At 55.5% G+C, this 17,787-nt stretch overlaps 1 protein-coding gene across 8 annotated transcripts in view; it reads left to right on the plus strand.

The window, feature by feature from the left end:
* Positions 1-17,787, plus strand: part of FARP2 (FERM, ARH/RhoGEF and pleckstrin domain protein 2) — a 99,184-nt gene that overhangs the window by 66,993 nt on the left and 14,404 nt on the right. For all 8 annotated transcript variants that reach the window (XR_003510477.1, XM_027538180.1, XM_027538183.1 and 5 more), the window contains exons 9-16: positions 144-239; positions 1,915-2,078; positions 2,391-2,459; positions 3,019-3,076; positions 4,618-4,852; positions 12,276-12,439; positions 14,764-14,853; positions 15,420-15,553. Coding sequence is in view for 7 of the 8 variants with exons in the window: in XM_027538180.1 (XP_027393981.1) it covers positions 144-239; positions 1,915-2,078; positions 2,391-2,459; positions 3,019-3,076; positions 4,618-4,852; positions 12,276-12,439; positions 14,764-14,853; positions 15,420-15,553 (1,010 nt within the window). In the remaining variant the exon portion in view is untranslated. The remainder of the gene's footprint in view (positions 1-143; positions 240-1,914; positions 2,079-2,390; positions 2,460-3,018; positions 3,077-4,617; positions 4,853-12,275; positions 12,440-14,763; positions 14,854-15,419; positions 15,554-17,787) is intronic.

Raw genomic sequence — 17,787 nt, forward strand, 5'->3', positions numbered from 1 at the left:
AGTTCTAAATATAATTTGCTTCTGAGTATAACGCTGCACTTTCTAGCAAGGCTGTAACTCAAACCTCTGTTTCATGAGAAAGCGTGTGTGCGTGTCTGGATTACACGTGTGTCGTTACTCAGCGTCTGTCTCTTGGATTTTAGAGCAGCACCAGAATCAACACTTTCAACTGGTCCAGGCTCCGAAAGCTCAGCTTCAAGAGGAAAAGGTTCCTCATCAAACTCCACCCGGAGGTCCATGTGAGTGTTACCACGAGAGCTCCCGAAGTTAGGGGCGTGCCCTCTGCTCAGTTGTTAATTACTGGTATATCGTTTCAGCACAATGCACACAACAATGTAAGAGCGGTAATACAATTATGTAAAGTTTAAAAATAAAATAAAATTAAAAAAAAAAAAGAAAAACACCAAAAAAAAAAAAAGAATGTAAGAGCGGGATGGATGGCTGGGGATGGGCTCTGGGGGGACCTGCCCAGGGGGCCCGCCTCAGGGTGTGCTGGCGGCCCGGGGTGGCCGAGTGGCCTGAGAGCGTCCACGGCTGACGGGCTCCCGGGCTGCTGAGGACCGTAGCTTCACTGCAGCCGCTCTTTTGGGTGACAAAGCTGAAGCACAGAGTGTTTAGCTGTGGTCCGGAGCCCCGCAACCAATCAGTGCTGGGGCTTCTGTCCAGCAGGAACGGAGGGTGTTGCCAGTATTCTGTGTCTTTGACTCAGAAATTGACCCTTCTATGGTTCTGAGGAAGCCTTGACTTTCAGAAAATAAATGTTCCTTTCTTTTGTGAGTCCATAAGTTAATAATTAAATATAAATTTACTGAAATTAGTAAAAAGGGACAAACATAAATGTCTGTACAGTCTGATGGGAGGAAAAATCCAATACTTGAGACGATTCTAAGATGTTCACGGTGTTACTCGTCCACTGTGCCAGGGAGCTGGGAGACAGATCAGCCAGCCGCCGTGGGAGGGGGCCTGGGGGCCGCAGCTCAGCCTCACGCCACCGAGCCGGGAGCCGGGGCCAGTCCCGGGAGGGGCCGCCCCTAAGCTTCTCAGAGGCGCTGGATTAGCAGGGCCTTTGTCCAGCCAGGGTCACCCGACCTGCAAGTTGTTTATTTTGTGCGGAAAGTGTGGACAGATGGCTTAATTGTTTGTTATTCAAATATTTCTTCTAAGAATGAAAGAGAAGTGTAAAGAATGCCAAGAACACATATAAAATGCAAGTAAAAGGCTAGTTTTTTTCCTCTACAAGTTAAAAGTTTTGGCAGTTATTCCACAGAGACAGGGAAAGAAGAGAATCAGTGCAAATCCTGAACTGTGTCTGTTTCTGCGCCTGGCAAGGCTATGTTTTATGTCGATTCCTAAGCACTTAAGATTTTTAGGATTAAATAGAGGAGTTCAAGTGTTGATATTATACTCTTCTGGAAGGTAATCTGGTGATGAACATCACAACGTCCAAAAGTGTGCATTGTTTTTGAGTTCAGTGTGACATTCCTAGGAATCTATCCTAAGCAGTAACCATGAGAGGTGGCAGGAGCTTCTTCATGGTGATGTCTGTGAGCCTGGAATCCTCTGTGTCCTGCTCATCCAGATGCCCTCAGAAAACCCTCAGGGAAGTGAGTGGGCGAGGACAGGTGAGCGTGTCAGCAGCAAAAAGACGCCTTGGCTCCCTCTAACGTGGGAAAAGGTTTCAAAGAGAAACTTGAAAATGTTAGCCCTTGTGATGTAGATGACCGCACTTCTCTGATATTTCTACAAAAGAAATATACCACTGTATTTTTCTCCTCTCAACTATAAATGGAACCAGAAGTTTATATACAACTTTCAGAAAGAAAAGCTCCCTGGTTTTAACTTCGGAGTAGCCTGCGGCCTTCCTAAATTTTCTTCCTGCTGTGGCCACTCAAGCCCTTGCCTTTTCACTCGTAGGGGCCCTACCAGGACACCCTGGAGTTCGTGTTGGGTAGCAGAGATGAATGTAAGAACTTCTGGAAGATCTGTGTGGAGCATCACACCTTCTTCAGACTCTTAGATCAGCCGAAGCCGAAAGCTAAAGCTGTCCTCTTCAGCAGAGGCTCGTCCTTCAGATACAGGTGAGTGGCCGCACCGGGCAGCTCTTGGCCTTGTGGCGCTGAGAACCCAAACGTCCAGTCAGGGTGAGGGTGGTTCAGGCTGCAGCCACAGAACCACTGGAGAAGCTCAGCAAATAGAGCAGTGGGGAAAGAGGCCTGCTAACGACGGTTTGGAACATTGGTTATGCTTATTAATGCAAAGCATACTTTTTAAATGCATTGGTAAACTTAAGACAGAGGCTGGGCAAGTCTTACTTTTCCTTTGCTTCGTGAAAAATTAGTGCTGTGTATTACCGTTTATTCTTTCCTGTAAAATCTGAATTTTATTCGCAGTGGAAGAACTCAGAAACAACTTGCTGATTATGTCAAAGACGGTGGGATGAAGAGGGTTCCGTATGAAAGGTAAATTCTCTCACCTTCATGATGCAGAGTGTGGGCATTTAAATCAGCATTTGAAGTATCTCAGCCTTGGCCTGAATAAAAGGCACTGCAGCTATGTAAATGTCTTCTGTCTCACTTAATGGTGAAGGTCTGCGTTTTACTGTCATCTGAGTTGTTCATATGCAGATGCCACTTCTTGCTCCCAGTTTGCCTCGCTCCACTTAGACACGGTGTTCTACAGAGCATGGGTTTCCTAGTATTAAACTTTGGATCTGAAACTGTTTCTGTGAGTGAAACTCTTCCTTAATGCCACCTCTTCTGGCGTGTATTTTTGTTTGCCGTCTTGTTTTCTGTCATCCTGCCGTTTCTAGTTAGATGCCTCCAGGCATGTTACAAAAACCCTTGGCCACGTTTTTATGTGAGTCCTTCCTTACGAAACGGGGTCGGCACCCTGATGCTCTGTGCTCCAGGAGCTCCTCTGATGATGAGATTCTTATCAAAATGCGCTGAAGATGAAATAAAAAAGCAGTGGGGTCATGCAAGCAGGGCGTGGGGCTCACGGCCTGTCCTCTGCTCGCAGGAGACACAGCAGGACCCAGATGTCTCTCCGCGCCCTCAAGGTGGACTTGCCACGGCAGGTGAGTGCTTCTGCGTAAATGTGCCCGACGTAGTCTCCGGTCCCCTTTAGGGAATAGCCTGGCGTGGTTGCAGCAGGAGTCCTAAAGTTAGTCTCATCATTTACGTGGCAATTCCAGTCCTGGGACCCTGTTTGCAGAAAGGAGTCCTGAGTGAAGAGGAAGCTCTGTGGGCGGCCACATGTCACGGTGCTGCTTGTGATCCTGGAGGCCCCGGCGACTGCCGTCTGGGCTGGTCTGGGTGTGGCCACCTGTCGGGTGACTCAAGAGCCACTAAGAGTCTCGTTTCAGAAGAGTGGAGCCCGAGCAGGACACGCTCAGGAAGCTTTAGCAGTGACACTGGCCGGTGGAGAGCCCTCTTCCTCACGGGACTGAACCTCACAGCTGCGAGCGTTGTCCCCGGCAGCCGGGCCCCGGGCAGTGTTCATCTTCTCGTGCTTCTCATTTGACTTGGTTTTCACAGTGGGCATGGTGCTTTTTGTTGTCAGGAAAACAGCTGAGAAATACAACTTTTATAGCAGTGAGAAGTGACGATAATGCCAGCAGGGGGGCGGGCGGCGATGTGCTCCGTGAAGCTGTGTTCACGCCGTGGACGTTTTGCTATAACGTTAAAGGTAAAAGGCAAGGAGCAGATGCGTGCACCAAGTGTGGCGTGACCACGGCCGCTACCCCAGGCACACGCAGGCCCCACACGCTCTGCACAGGAGACCTGTGGCCACGCTGCCAGACGCGGGCCGGGAGCCGCCGGCGCCGTGTGTCGGTCAGCTTCGTGGGCGTCTCTCCCTGCCTTCACGTCTGCGTGTTGAGTGCCACATGCGAGCCTGTTTTTATGTAGGCTCCTGCTCTTTTCATGTGATATTATTTCATAATTCTGTGTGCAGCTGTATAGTTTGATATTTATAATTTTTTATTGCTGCACAGTGTTCATTTTTGTTGCAAATTTATCATTTATACTCTAATAGTATTTACAGAGCTACAGTTGTACCTCATATAGTAACACTACTGTGTCCCAAATTTTTTTTAATTGGGTTTTTAAATAAAAGCATTCTTTAACTCTTCTGAGTATGTTTTCTATTTAGGAATTCCTTCTTAAATCTTGGAAATTAAAAGAACTTACCTTTGGATGCACCCACGCGTCTCATCCCCCAGCAGCCCTGGCGGGTCGGGGGCACCTTGCTAGCTGAGGGGTGGCTCAGCCCATCTGCAGCCACCCAGCCCCAGGGGACGCCAGCGTCCAGAGACGCCCCAGGGGACTTCAGGGTGACCCGGGTGCCAAGGAGGCCCGGGACTCTAGTGACAGAAGTGGCGTGGTGCCGAGCACGTAGAGAACAGTGGGGTCACAGGGGCCGCGAACAGGCAGTCCTGAGCCAACTTCGGCCCGCACCTGCGTTCATAGAGCTGCGGTTCCGTTATTCATAGAAGAACGTCTGCTGTAGGAGCCGTGAAAGGAGCACGTGGTGCGCTCGTCTGAGCCCGGCCAGCTGTGCAACTCTCCAACGTGACCTGCCGTCTCACACTCCTTCTTTCTTCTCATTCTGCCCCAGAGCATCTCATTCTCCGAGGGTGTGAGGACTCCTGTGACGCCATCGCCCACAACTGCCTCCTTCTGCTCGGCCCCCGCGTCCCCTCCAGTTCCTCCGGGCTCACGTGATTTCCAGGTCGGCAGCGGCAGCTCCGAGACAGGGCCCCCCGCGCCCGGCGCCTGGCGCCCAGCTGCAGAGAGGAGCTCCATGGCCACGGCCCAGCCCCTCCGGCTGCCTGCTCTCCAGCCTCACCAAGGTGCTGGCTTCGGTTGGGGCGCAAAGAGCTGTGGCCCCCGGAGTCCTGAGGGGCGGAGCTGCCCCACCTCAGGCCCAGATTCAGGGGGCGCGGGCAGGGGGCGCCCGGCTGCGGGGCGTGGTGACCGCAGCGAGGGACCCCTGACCGGGGGCTCCTCCTCCAGGGGGGGGCACCTGTGCAGCCCACCAGGCCATGGAGGGGGCCCGGTTTTCACATTGACAAGCGCCCAGCTGCAGGTGTCTGAGGAATTCATAGACGACGATCCTGCAGACATCTCCTTCTTTGCCGGGGGCTCGGAGGCTTTCTCCTTCCCCTATGGCGGCCTCAGCCCAGGCTCTGGCCCATCCAGCCCCGAGGGGTCTTCCCCGGAGGTGGTCCCTGGGGACGGGGGGTGCGGCTTTGAGTTTGAGGAGGGCAGCCTCGGTGACGCGCACCCCTTGGACACCTCAGAGCTGCTGGAGGTGAAGGCGCAGGCCAGCCTGATGCAGCGCCTACTGAGCCCGTCCGACACCAGCTCGCTCCGGAACAACCAGTCCGAGGCCAGCTCACTGAGCAACGCGCCCCTGCCCAGCAGCCTGTCCGCACACATGCCCGGCTCTGCCCCGCCGTCCGGGGGCAGCTCCATGGCCAACTTCCCCGCCTGCTCCGTGCGCTCAGAGGCCAGCTCGGCCTTCCAGTTCTCAGACATCGTGGACCAGTTAGAGCAGCTGAGCTACCCGCCCACAGCGGCTGAGGACTCGAGCAGCTCGGACACAGACTCGTGGGGCTCCGAGGCCGCGGTCCCCCTAGACGTGAGCCTGTTCTTCAGTAGCCCCTTTGCGCAGGCCAGGGCAGACAGAGTCATTTTTGACTTGCAGAATAACGTGAAGAATTTGATTCCCGGAGAGCGAATTGATGAGAACCTGCCCTGAGCGCTCCCGGACTCCTTTCCGGGGCGACCCCTGCCCGCTCCGGGGGCAAAGGCTCAGGTGGTCGGCTTTGGCATAGGAAGTGATTTTGTGGTCATGGCTGGGTATTCTTCATCCCCCTGGTTCTCTGTTCTGTTTTAAACGCCAAGAAATTATAAGATGCGCTTGTTACGGTGCTGAAGGCTGTGCAGCAGAGGTGGGACGGACGCGTGTCCGCAGCCAGCCCTGGGGACCAGCCCGTCTTCGCAGCCTTTGCTCTCATGCGGCCCAACCGTGCGTTTCCAGTGGTGCTGGTTCGGGTTCGCGTTGGCCTTTAGTGGACACGTGCCTTATGCCTGTCGCTGCTTTGTAAGTTGAGACGCTGCCCAGGACTAATTAGGTCGTGGTTTCGTCTGATCTGACTGTGCGAGACCCTGAGGGAGCCCCCCGAGACCCAGGTCCTGGGGCAGGGGTGCCGCAGCCTTAGGACCCAGGGTGCCTGGTGCCCGGGGAGTCACCTTCGTGACTCTGACCCTGGGGCCGCTCTGCCTGGGGGAGGCGGTGGGTTAGCCTGTGATGGAGATGGGGCCGTGTCCTCTCCGCCTGTCTTGGGGGCGCTCTGTGATCCATTCAGGGAAGGCAGAACCAGGCGCAGCAGCCAAGGCTGACGGGCACCTGCTCCCTGTGGAGACCCGGCGCCCAGGGCCTCGCTGAGCCGTGGGGGCTCCACCTTTTGTACAAACGCCAGCTCCTCCCTCGGGCCAGGCGCGTGCTGGACACAGCTGCTCCAGTTCTGACCGAGCCCACCCCCGACGCGGTCCTGAGGCCTGGCCGGGCGTGTGTGTGGACGGGTGAGGTGGCCACGTCCCCGACCCTGAGGACGTGGCTGAGATCTGTGCTCCTTTCCGGCTGCACCTGGTGGAACAGCTGTGCTTACAGGCCAGCTTTCTTCTGAAAGTCGAGTCTGCGCCGTGGGCAGGGGCCTGTTGGCGGTGCTGTGAGGAGCTGCCCAGGCGTCTCTGCAGGTGTGGGCACCGTCCGGCAGCCTCTGCTGCCGTGTCGGTGCTTTGCCTGCGCACTCCTGCCGGGAGCGCGGCCCTGCCTCGGCTTCCGGGGACGCTCCCTTCCCTCAGTTCTCATGCTGGCCAGGCCGGCTGCGCAGACGCGGGTGCCGTGCGTCCCTGTGCCTTCTCGTGTCACGAGGATCCCCGCAGCCCTTCTCCCAGGTAACCCGTGTTTCTAAGGCTGTGGTTGGTAATGATCGAGGTGTGAGCAGTAAAAGCCGTGCAGACAGACTGCTGTGAAAGCCCTTCTCTGTCCCCACGGTCATCTTGGCCAAGTCGTGGCGGTTTCCAGCGCAGACATGTCTCCCAACACCGCGCAGGACTGCGCGGGTGGCTGAGCGCCCGGTGGGCGGCAGTTGGTCCTCTGGGCATGCAGGCCGTGACCCAGAGGTGTGTGACGCGGACACCAGGTCTGCATCTGCAGGGCCCACCTGGTTCACAGAGTCACCAAACCCACCTTAGAACGGGAGGGACACGGCCAAGCCCCAGCGGCGCCCGACATGGGCATTCTCACATCTGTTCTTAAGGCTGTGGAGGCGCGCGAGGCCGTGCCAGCCTCACCCCAGGCCAGAGCTTGTGCCTGCCGGCCTCATCCCCTGGTGCTGCCTTTTGCATGAACGCGTCCACGTCCCCAGGAGTGAGGAGGAAAGGGCTGGCGTTTTCCTGTGAATCTGAACTTGCTTATTCTTTAAAGACATGTTGACGTTTCCTGGCTTGTGGTTCTTGAAAGTATGTTTCCCACTGAAATTGCCATTTATGCATTTGCAGATATGTACTGACTCAGAAATCTTTTGTTTACTCAATAAAATAAGGGAGCGTTTGCTACAGCTTTTAGTGCCTTTTAGCTTCCTGTTCTCTGCTCGCCTGTGGTTTTTGATTTACATGCACTGAAGGTCGTCTCGTGTGCCGAGCCCACCCCTGAGACAGCCCATGCGGCCTCTGGTCCCATCGAAGTCTGTCCATCTGTGAGTGCAGGCAGCCGGCCCCACGCTAGCCTCGGACTGTCTCACTGTGGCCGTGAGGGACGATTCCCCACAGGAGGCCAGCGGGGAGCCTCTTGCCTTCCTGAGCAGCCCCGCTCGGGCCTGCTGTGGCCCTGTGGTCAGCACGTAAGGCGGGTGCAGGGAGCCTGAGGTCTGCCCCTCTGGGCCCGCACGAGCCCCCACCGTGGGGAGGAACCACGTGGTCCTTGGGCATGGAAAACATGCTGTTGGTGTCTTCTGAAAATGAGGCCGTTATTGCCTCCCCGCAGTCAGCTAGACGCACCCCCACCCAATACAATCCTTGGGCCGAAGTGAGGCAGCTGCTCAGATTCTGGGCCCCCCTTGGCCGCCAAGAGCTCTCTGCGCTTCTCCAGCCCCCGCATCCCGGGCAGCTGCTCCCGGGGGCCGGCTGAGGAGAGTGCCCGGCAGCGCAGGCCTTGGGGAGGGGCGCCTCCTCTGTGGGGTCTGGGGACACCTGGCACCCAGTGTGGTGGGGGTGGTGGGGCGCCTGGCAGCCCTGGACCAGCCCCCGTTGGCCCACGCTCCCCGGGAGCCTGCGGCAGGCAGTCACGGTCCTCAGAGGAGAGGACAGTGGGTCTCGGGGGCGTGGGTCCCTCCTGTGACTCCAGCCCTGTCCCTGACTGGTGCCTCTGTGCCAGCGCCCCCAGGGGTTAGCCTGGTCGGTCCCCAGCGTGAGCGGTCAGGAGCGTTAAAGCCCTGTGGCCTCACTCTCCAGGAGCGTCCACTCGGGCCGCACCTTCCTCCCAACGACGTCCCTGCAGACCGCCTACTGTATGGGACCTTGCGTCCGGTGCTCCAGTGGTCCAGAGGATCATTAAGTCACAGCTTCTCAAGCTTTAGACAGAAGGTGTCATTTATTAGAGCCTGCTCCCTGGGCCGGCAGGAGTGTCCCACAGAGAAGACCCCACACCTAGCGGGCGTTGGCCGGACAGCCGGCCCAGAGTGGGACTGAGCTGTAGGTCGGGGTGCTTGCTTCCCTCAACAAGGAAAGAGTCATATTTACTTAGAAGGAAACTCCGGGAGACGCCCCTGGACACGCCGTGCACGTAGACGTCACCCCTGAGTATCGGGGCCATGGGCGGACTGCGGTGTCAGCCTCGGGAGAAGGATGGACTCAGAGCAGGAGGAAGGGGAGTGGCGCTTGGACCCCTCAGAGCAGCTTTTACTTCATGAGCCGCATTTTGTATGAAAGTGACTCAGAAAACCCTGGGCCAGACGTGGAGCCAGGCCTGGCTTCTGCCAGCCCCCAGGGCTGTTTCCCTGGACCGTCGGGAGACGGGTGCTCCCCTGCCCTTCGGGACGAGTGGTCGCCCTTCTAGCCACCGAGGCTCTGCTGCGGCTTGGACCCTGCAGCATCTTAACCTTCAGACTCGACCTTGACTTTTCCAAACCGGAGCCGACTCTTGTTCCACTATTAGGCACAAGGTTTCCAGATAATTTTATTACTGGGTTTTGAAGGAGAGCATTTAAAGGTATGAAATGAAAGTAGCCGAGCTTCCCGTCTAAACGTGAGGTCTCTCTTTTGTCACCCTGTCAGGCGGTCAGGACAAGGCCGCGGGGGAAGACGACTGCGCTTCTCCAGACGGCGTCGACACTGCGAGAGGATTCTTAGGAACAATTGGAAATAGAGCCCACAGAGAAAACTCTTCCAGAGCGGCTCCCTGCTGACTGTTTCACATGAAAGTTTTACATTTTCAGTGGTTTTTCTGAAGACACTCAGGCCTTGGCCCTGCAGCTTGGAGAGCAGAGCCTGCCGTGGCCTCTGGGTGGACAGCAGCTGTCCGCCCGCTCCAGCCATTTGCTTTTGGACGCTATCACAACACGCCATTTGCAGACGCGGCCCGTCTGCAGGACCTGGAGGTCCCCGAGGCCGCAGGGGACAGGAGCGCACCCCATGTGTGAGCGTTGGTCCTGGAGCAGGACTCTGCCACCCAGTTGCGCTGCCCCGGCCAGCAGACGACCTTGCACATGGGTCGGTGTTAACAGGCGTGTGAGGTTCTTTACCACACCAGGTAGGGCCACACATCCTCTGTGGAACCTAAAACGCGACATTTGGCGCCTTAAAAATGCTTGAGCCGCCCGCCTGCCTGTTAGCCTGTGTACTAATGCAGGTCATCTGCGTGGACAGGGCTTTCTACGGTCAGTGCCTGTCACGTCATCACACGGGTCCAGAGCAGTACTCACACATGCCAGGCCCTCCTGGAAGTGGCTGGCAGAGCCACGGCCCCACACGGAGACTCCACGACAGGGACGGTGGCCTGCATGCTCCAGAGCTTCGAGTGTGGGTGGTTACACGCTTCCTGCCACGTGCCTGAGGGCAGCGCCCCACAGATGCATCCGCCCCATCTCCTGGCATCTGAGTTGACAAAACAGATGTGGGTGTGACTGCAGCGTCTCACTGTGGCCGACAGATTGAGTGAGAATAAATGCCCAACGCCAGGTTGCGGTGCCCGTTAGTCTGGTCACTAGAGGACGCGTGGGCGGTGTTTGCAAAATGGCAAGCACAGCCGTCGCCCGGCAGTCACACGGCTGGCTCCAGGGCCCGAGAGAGCACGCCCCCCGCAGGAAGGGCCCTTCCGAGAAACGGCGTGGCGCCCGCCCCCGGCACACCCAGACAGGGAAGCCTCTCTCCGTGGGCACGGCCCCCGCTGCGCCGGCAGTGCTCTGAACAGGCGTAACAGTGTACATTCACATGCTGCTTTCCGGGGCTTTCTGGAACGTTTTCCCCTGAATAAATTCAGTCCTCGCCGATTGAACCCTCAGATGTGGAGCCCACAGATAGAAGGGCAGCTGTGCCCACAGTGACAATACCAGATGGTGGCTCTAACCACCCCCAGAAGCCAAACAGTGCATTCCAAACGAGCCGCCCGCCCCGAGCTAGCGTTGCCCGCCCGTCGGCGCCCCTGCCGAGCCCACCCCTGCCCACCCTGGCCTGCCTGTAGGAGGCGTCAGTGCCACCACCAGCTCCTCACCTGTCACCTTCTGCTTTTAAAGCCTTTCTCCGAGACCTTCTGGTAAACTGCACTACGAGCTTCCTGGGGGTGACCTCGTGGAGGAGGCTGTGTGGGGCGGGAGGGTGCTGGGTCGCCCCGTGGACCTGCTCTCAGGACCAGTGAGCGTGAGCGCCGGCCCTCAGTCCGGGAACGCAGGCCTGGGGAACCAGCACACACCTTGTGAGCAGACTGCACACGTTTTCTTTCCTTTTGATTGAAGAGCGGCTGCTTCACGGCGTCTTGTTGGTTTCTGCCGAATGAGGACGTGAATCAGCCGTCAGCGTTCATGCACCCCCTCCTTCTCGAGCCTCCGCTTGCATGCTCTTTTCTGAATTTTCAGTGGGTCACGGTGTCTCATCATGCTGCTCCAGACTAAGGAGGGACAGAAGGGACTCTGGCGTGTGATCCTCACAGCTCGTCTGGGGAGCGAGCCTCTTCTCCGGTCGAAGCAGCCGTGTTTGGGCAGACATGACCTCGTGGGCTTGGTGTGGCGGGAGGGGACGTGGGGAAGTCACATTATTTTAAGGTGGCTTAGCCGATTTTAAACGTGTAATGAAAGCAGATTTTAATAAACCGGTTCTAGCTGTTTCTGTTCTACGTTGTCTGGTAGGTTTTCCGATGTCAGTGAACATTTGTCCGTGTCTGAATCGATGTGGTGTGAGCAGCCCAGAGGTCAGCTCTACCATCCGGCCTGGGGAGCCTGTCCCGGGAAGCCCTGGGTGAGGTCCCGGCTCCGGCTCCCCAGGGCTCTGAGCTTGTCAATGTGAAACCGGGCCGCTGGGAGGAGGGCCGGGCTGCGGGGCTGCAGGGCTGTGGGGCTGTGGGGCTGCGGTGTGGGAGCTCTCTACACCCACCTCCTGCACACTGCACTTTTTAAGATATCTTAAGTTGCTCTTAATCTCCAGTCAAATATCTTTTCTGAAATTCTGCTTTAAGGTAATTGTCAAATTTGGCATTTAATAGTTACTAATTTCTCATAGAAAAACATTATAAATAAACCTTTGAGGATTTTTTTAAATAGGTAAGATAATTTTGTATTACAAAATGTTGGATGAAATAGAACGAGGTGAAAACTTGGCCTCAGTGTAATCAAGAGCAAACAGTACTTGAAGAAGGGAAAGAAACTGCTTTTGTGATATAATTCTAGAACGCCAGATTAAAGGCCTTATTAATGAACAATTCAGGGATGTAGAAACCGTGCGGGTAACTCCGAGTGACCCAGCTTTCTGGTGTAGGGTCAGTGAATCGGCCTCAGAACACCTGTCCTCCTCGCCCACCTGCAGTCCCCTCCCTGCTCCGTGGCGGCCGATCTCCCGGGACCCCGAGCCCCAGGCCAGGCTGCCCTGGAGGCTCCCTGGGGAAGCGGGGTCACACTGAGCCGTGCCTGCCGCCGCAGTCCCCAGAAGGGCCTGGTGGCGGTGCTGCCCCTCAGGTCCACCCTTCCTCATCGCCCCCCATCACCCGTTCACTTCCAGGCCTTTCCGTGGAGAGTCCTCAGCCTTCTCCTTCCACCCAGAGGAGCCCACCGGGCCTGAGCCCCCAGGGCCCAGCTGTGCAGGGCCCCAACCCCCTCCTGGGCCCCGTCCTCAGTGACGCTGCTGGAGCCGGGATGGACGACCGGGAGGAGCCGAAACGCAAGGTGGGCGCCCCCGGGGGCCTTGCTGCTGGGAAGTGGAGGGGGGCGGGGGGGGTGCCCCAGTCTTGAGACCCTCCCCTCGCCTCCGGGGGCTTCGGCACCATGATGGGCCTCCCCGCTGCTCTCATGGTTCCTGGCATCCGTCGGTTCTGAGTGTGGGGCTGGATCCCGGAGACCTCAGCCTGCTGCTCCCCGAACCACTGGCTTCAGTTTAACAGTGGAGGGGCTAGAAGGAGGCCCGGGGGTCAGGGGAGCAGGGGCTGGTGGCTGAGGTGGTCCTGGAGGGGCGTTCCGGGGCTGGGCCTGTGGCGGAAGGTGAGCTCCCCGCCTGCAGGTTAAGTGTCGGGCAGGCACGAGGTTGGCAGGCAGAGCCGGGGACCGAGGTGAGATGCCACTCGCAAGCGAGGCCGTGGCCTGAAGCAGGGGCACCCTGGCCTCGGGGCCCCCAGCTTTAGGCAGGGAGCCCCAGTTTCCCTGATGACCCCTTGGCAGGGCTGGGGCCACCTCCGTGTTCCTAGCCCCGCGGTGGAACGCAGGGTCTGGGAGCCTTGGTGTCCACCCGCCCGGCCTTGGGCTCTGGCATCAGCGTCTGGCTGCCCAGCTCGCGGGTTGGGGTGGGGGTGGGGAGCTGCCCAGTCCTCCTCCGGAGCCCAGTGCCAGCTTGCTGCCTGAAACCCCTTCCCTACCAGCGTCTCCCACTAACTGCGGAAACTGGTGAGGCGCCACAGTGCTGGGACGGCCTGAAACGGAGCTGGCGCACCCTTTCTAACGGGTGCTCCTCTGCCTGTTGGTGGGCTCCCCTCGGGCTCTGTGGGAACAAAGCTCGGCTCCTCCCTCTGCCCTGACCTGGGCCCTGACCTTGGCGTATGGCTGGCAGAGGAGCCGATGTTTTGCTTTCTCCCCGCTGAGTTTCCTAGAAGCTGGTCTTTGATCTGGAAATCCGGGGCTGGCCCTGGCTACCCAGGCTGGTGTCCACGGGCCACTGCTGACGCCCTGCTGCTGGCAGCCCCTGTCACTAACTGGTGACACCTGCCGTGCGGCTGTGACCTCGGCAGGGATGCTGCCGTGGTTGTTTCTGGGCACCTCCACCTCCCAGCAATGCTCCCTCCTAGACAGGGCAGTTCCCTGCAGGCTTTCTTGTCCTGACTCGCTGCCCGCAGTGCAGCTGGTCTCAGGCCCCAGGGAGAAGCCCCGGCCCCCAGCCTCCCTTTCCCAGCACACCTCAGACCCCACCACACTTCATCCCCAAGCTGATCGCCTGCAGCCTTGGACTCTCACCCTTCCCGCCCTCTTTCACCTCCTCCACCTGCCTGGGCCCGGACCTTCAGAATGCGTGGGCCCCCCCTCACCCTGGCTCACCTCCCGAGCAGCCCCAGCCCCCAGACTCACCTTGGGGCCAGCACACCATCATGTGCTCAGATAGGCCCCAAAGACCCTGCCTTCCTGCTGACGACCACTGCTCTCACCTCGTACCTGCCCCCACCCTTGACCTCTGAGCTGGCCCGGACCGCCCACCCTGCACCCCACCTGCTCCCCGTCCTGTGCACTCTGCTGCCCAGACGGGCCACTTCCTCAGTAGCTAGAGTTGCTTCCTACCTGTTTCCTCCGGGAGGCTGTGCACTCAAGGGCAGGAGCCTCTGCACTCGGCACACCCCACGTGCCTGTGGCCACGCTTGCCACAGGAGGGACAGCCCCAAGTCCTCCGCCTGGTGGAGGAGCAGAGGGTGAGCATGCAGAGACGGAGTGGGCTGGGCGAGCGCCAGCGGGGAAGCGTGGAGGGGGGCCGCCACGCAGACCTTGGCTTGCTCGGGGCGGCCTGGGGCCCTGCAGGGTCGAGACAGCCCCCGGCCCAGGCGGGCACGAGGCCTGGGCCGCTCTGGGGTGCAGCCCTGCCCTCCCCGCTCGGGAGGGTTCGTCGCCGTGGACTTGTCCCCGCACATTTATTTGATCCACTTTGCTGTAACGTTTGCCACGTTGTGGCGGTCTGGAACCCAACCCACAGTTTCTCTGAGGTTTGCCTATATTTGTGTGTTAATCAGCTGCAGTCCTGGCAGTGATATCGGAACAATAATCTCATCACAAAATGAATAATTAGTTTCAGGGTATGCCACTGTTTAAGCAGCAATTATTTTCTCAAAAAGAATAACATAATATGAGAAAAACATCTGAGGGAGATAAAACTGGGCTTATATTTTTACTCAGAAGTGACTCGGGAATTACATGTGAAGATCACACAACAGTGTTAATGTCAGCAGAAGAGACGGTGTGTTAGGACCGTCGGTGACATGGCCGCAGATGCTCACTCACACTCTCTGCGCCTTTTGCAGTGCGTGCCCACGGACGAGGCATATTTCATAGCAAAGGAGATTCTCGCTACGGAACGAACATACCTGAAGGATTTAGAAGTTATTACCGTGGTATGAAACCTAAATCCTTTGTTACTTTGATTTTCTGACTACTTCTTAAATCTAGGTCAGAGACAGAATCCCTCCTGATAAACTGCTCTTGGCCATCATGAAATCTGTGTATGCATGTCTATGTGTGTGAAGTGTGCAAAGTGTGAAAGTCGCTCAGTCATATCCAACTCTTTGCGGCCCCATGGACTATTCAGTCCATGGAATTCTCCAGGCCAGGATACTGGCCTGTTCCCTTCTCCAAGGGATCTTCCCAACCGAGGGATCGAACCCAGGTCTCCGCATTGCAAGTGGATTCTTTACCAGCTGAGCCATATATGTTCTGTTAAATATATTTGCCTTAAAACATCTCTAGTCAGGTCAGTACTGGGTCCAATCTTTGTAAACCTGGCAACATATTCCTTGGAAGCTTTTCATCCAGAACCGTTTTCTTATATTGTGAAAACTGGGGTGATCAGCCGAGAGGTTGGCTATAGCACTGATTTGAGCTGTCCTCATGGGGGCTCTGCAGTCAGTGCCGCATGTCCTAAGGTGTGAGGTTCCTGGGTCACCCTGAGCTCTTCCGGCAGTGGTTCCGGAGCGCGGTGGTCAAGGCGGACGCCATGCCTGCAGACCTGATGACCTTGCTCTTCTCCAACATTGACCCCATCTACGAGTTCCACAGAGGCTTCCTTCGTGAGGTGGAGCAGAGGCTGGCACTCTGGTAATGCCCTGCACACCCCCCCCTTCCCCTGGCACCTCCCATCATCACTGCTCTCAGGAGCTTTCCAGCTCCGGGAAGTATTTCACAGGAGTCATTATTTCATTGAAACAGATGTTAGTAAATACATAAGTTGCCTTCATTTATCCCGTTCCAGAAGAGAGAATTTTGTTATTCAGTCACTCAGTCGTGTCCAGCTCTTTACAACCCATGGACTGCAGCATACTGTCCTTCACCGTCACCCAGAGTTTGCTCAAACTCACAGTCCATCGAGTCGGTGATGTTATCAATCATCTCATCATATGTCACCCCCTTCTCCTCATGACCTTAATCTTTCCCAGCATCAGGATCTCTTCCAGTGAGTCAGCTATTCACATCAGGAGGTCAAAGTATTGGAGCTTCAGCTTCAGCATCAGTCTTTCCAGTGACTATTCAGGGTTGATTTCCTTCAGAATTGAATGGTTTGATCTTCTTGCTGTCCAAAGGACTTCAAGAGACTTCTCCAGCACCATAGTTTGAAATCATCAGTTCTTCAGTGCTCAGCCTTCTTTATGGTCCAACTCTCACACCCATACATGACTACTGGAAAAACCATAGCTTCGACTATACAGACCAAAATGATATCCTTTTCATCATAAGGGACTGGAATGCAAAAGTAGGAAGTCAAGAGATACCTGGAGGAACAGGCAAGTTTGGCCTTGGAGTACAAAATGCAGCAGGGCAAAGGCTAACAGAGTTTTGCACAGAGAATGCACTGATCATAGCAAACACTCTCTTCCAACAAGAGACGATGCTACACGTGGACATCAGCACATGGCCAACACCAAATCACATCGATTACATTCTTTGCAGCCAAAGATGAAGAAGCTCTATATGGTCAGCAAAAACAAGACCGGGAGCTGACTGTGGCTCAGATCATGAACTCCTTATTGCAAAATTCAGACTTAAATTGAAGAAAGGAGGGAAAACCACTTGACCATTCAGATGTGACCTAAATTAAATCCCTTACGATTATACAATGGAAGTGACAAATAGATTCAAGGGATTAGATCTGATAGAGTGCCTGAAGAACTATGGACAGAGGTTCATGACATTGTACAGGAGGCAGTGATCAAGACCATCCCCAAGAAAAAGAAATGCAAAAAGGCAAGATGGCAGTCTGAGGAGGCCTTATAAATAGCTGAGAAAAGAAGAGAAGTAAAAGGCAAAGGAGAAAAGGAAAGATATATCCATCTGAATGCAGAGTTCCAAAGAATAGCAAGGAGAGATGAGAAAGCCTTCCTCAGTGATCAATGCAAAGAAATAGAGGAAAACAGTTGAATGGGAAAGACTAGAGGTCTCAAAAACTTAGAGATACCAAGGGAACATTTCATGCAAAGATGGGCACAATAAAGGACAGATATGGTATGGACCTAACAGAAGCAGAAGATATTAAGAAGAGGTAGCAAGAATACACAGAAGAACTATACAAAACAGATCTTCATGACCCAGATAACCACGATGGTGTGATCACTCACCTAGAGCCAGACATCCTATAGTGTAAAATCAAAGGGGCCTTGAAGCATCACTACAAACAAAGCTAATGGAGGTGATGGAATTCCACCTGAGCTATTTCAAATCCTAAAAGATGATGCTGTTAAAGTGTTGCACTCAACATGCCAGCAAATTTGGAAAACTCAGCAGTGGCCACAGGACTGGAAGAGGTCAGTTTTCATTCCAATCCTAAAGAAAGGCATGCCAAAGAATGTTCAAACTACTGCACAATTGCACTCATCTCACATGCTAGCAAAGTAATGTTCAAAATTCTCCAAGCCAGGCTTCAACAATATGTGAACGGAGAACTTCCAGATGTACATGGTGGATTTAGAAAAAGCAGAGGCACCAGAGATCAAATTGCCAACATTGATTGGATCACAGGAAAAGCAAGAGAATTCCAGGGAAACATCTACTTCTGCTTCATTGACTATGCTAAAGTCTTTAGCTGTGTGGATCACAACAAACTGTGGAAAATTCTTAAAGAGATGTGAATACCAGACCGCCTTACCTGCCTCCTGAGAAATCTGTATGCACGTCAGGAAGCAACAGCTAGAACCTGGACATGCATCAATGGACTAGCTCCAAATTGGGAAAGGAGTACTCAAGGCTGTGTTGTATATTGTCACCCTGCTTATTTAACTTTTATCCAGAGTACATCATGTGAAATGCTGGGCTGGATGAAGCACAAGCTTCAATCAAGA

This window comes from Bos indicus x Bos taurus, chromosome 3 (genome assembly GCF_003369695.1).
Source record: "Bos indicus x Bos taurus breed Angus x Brahman F1 hybrid chromosome 3, Bos_hybrid_MaternalHap_v2.0, whole genome shotgun sequence".
NCBI lineage: Eukaryota > Metazoa > Chordata > Mammalia > Artiodactyla > Bovidae > Bos > Bos indicus x Bos taurus.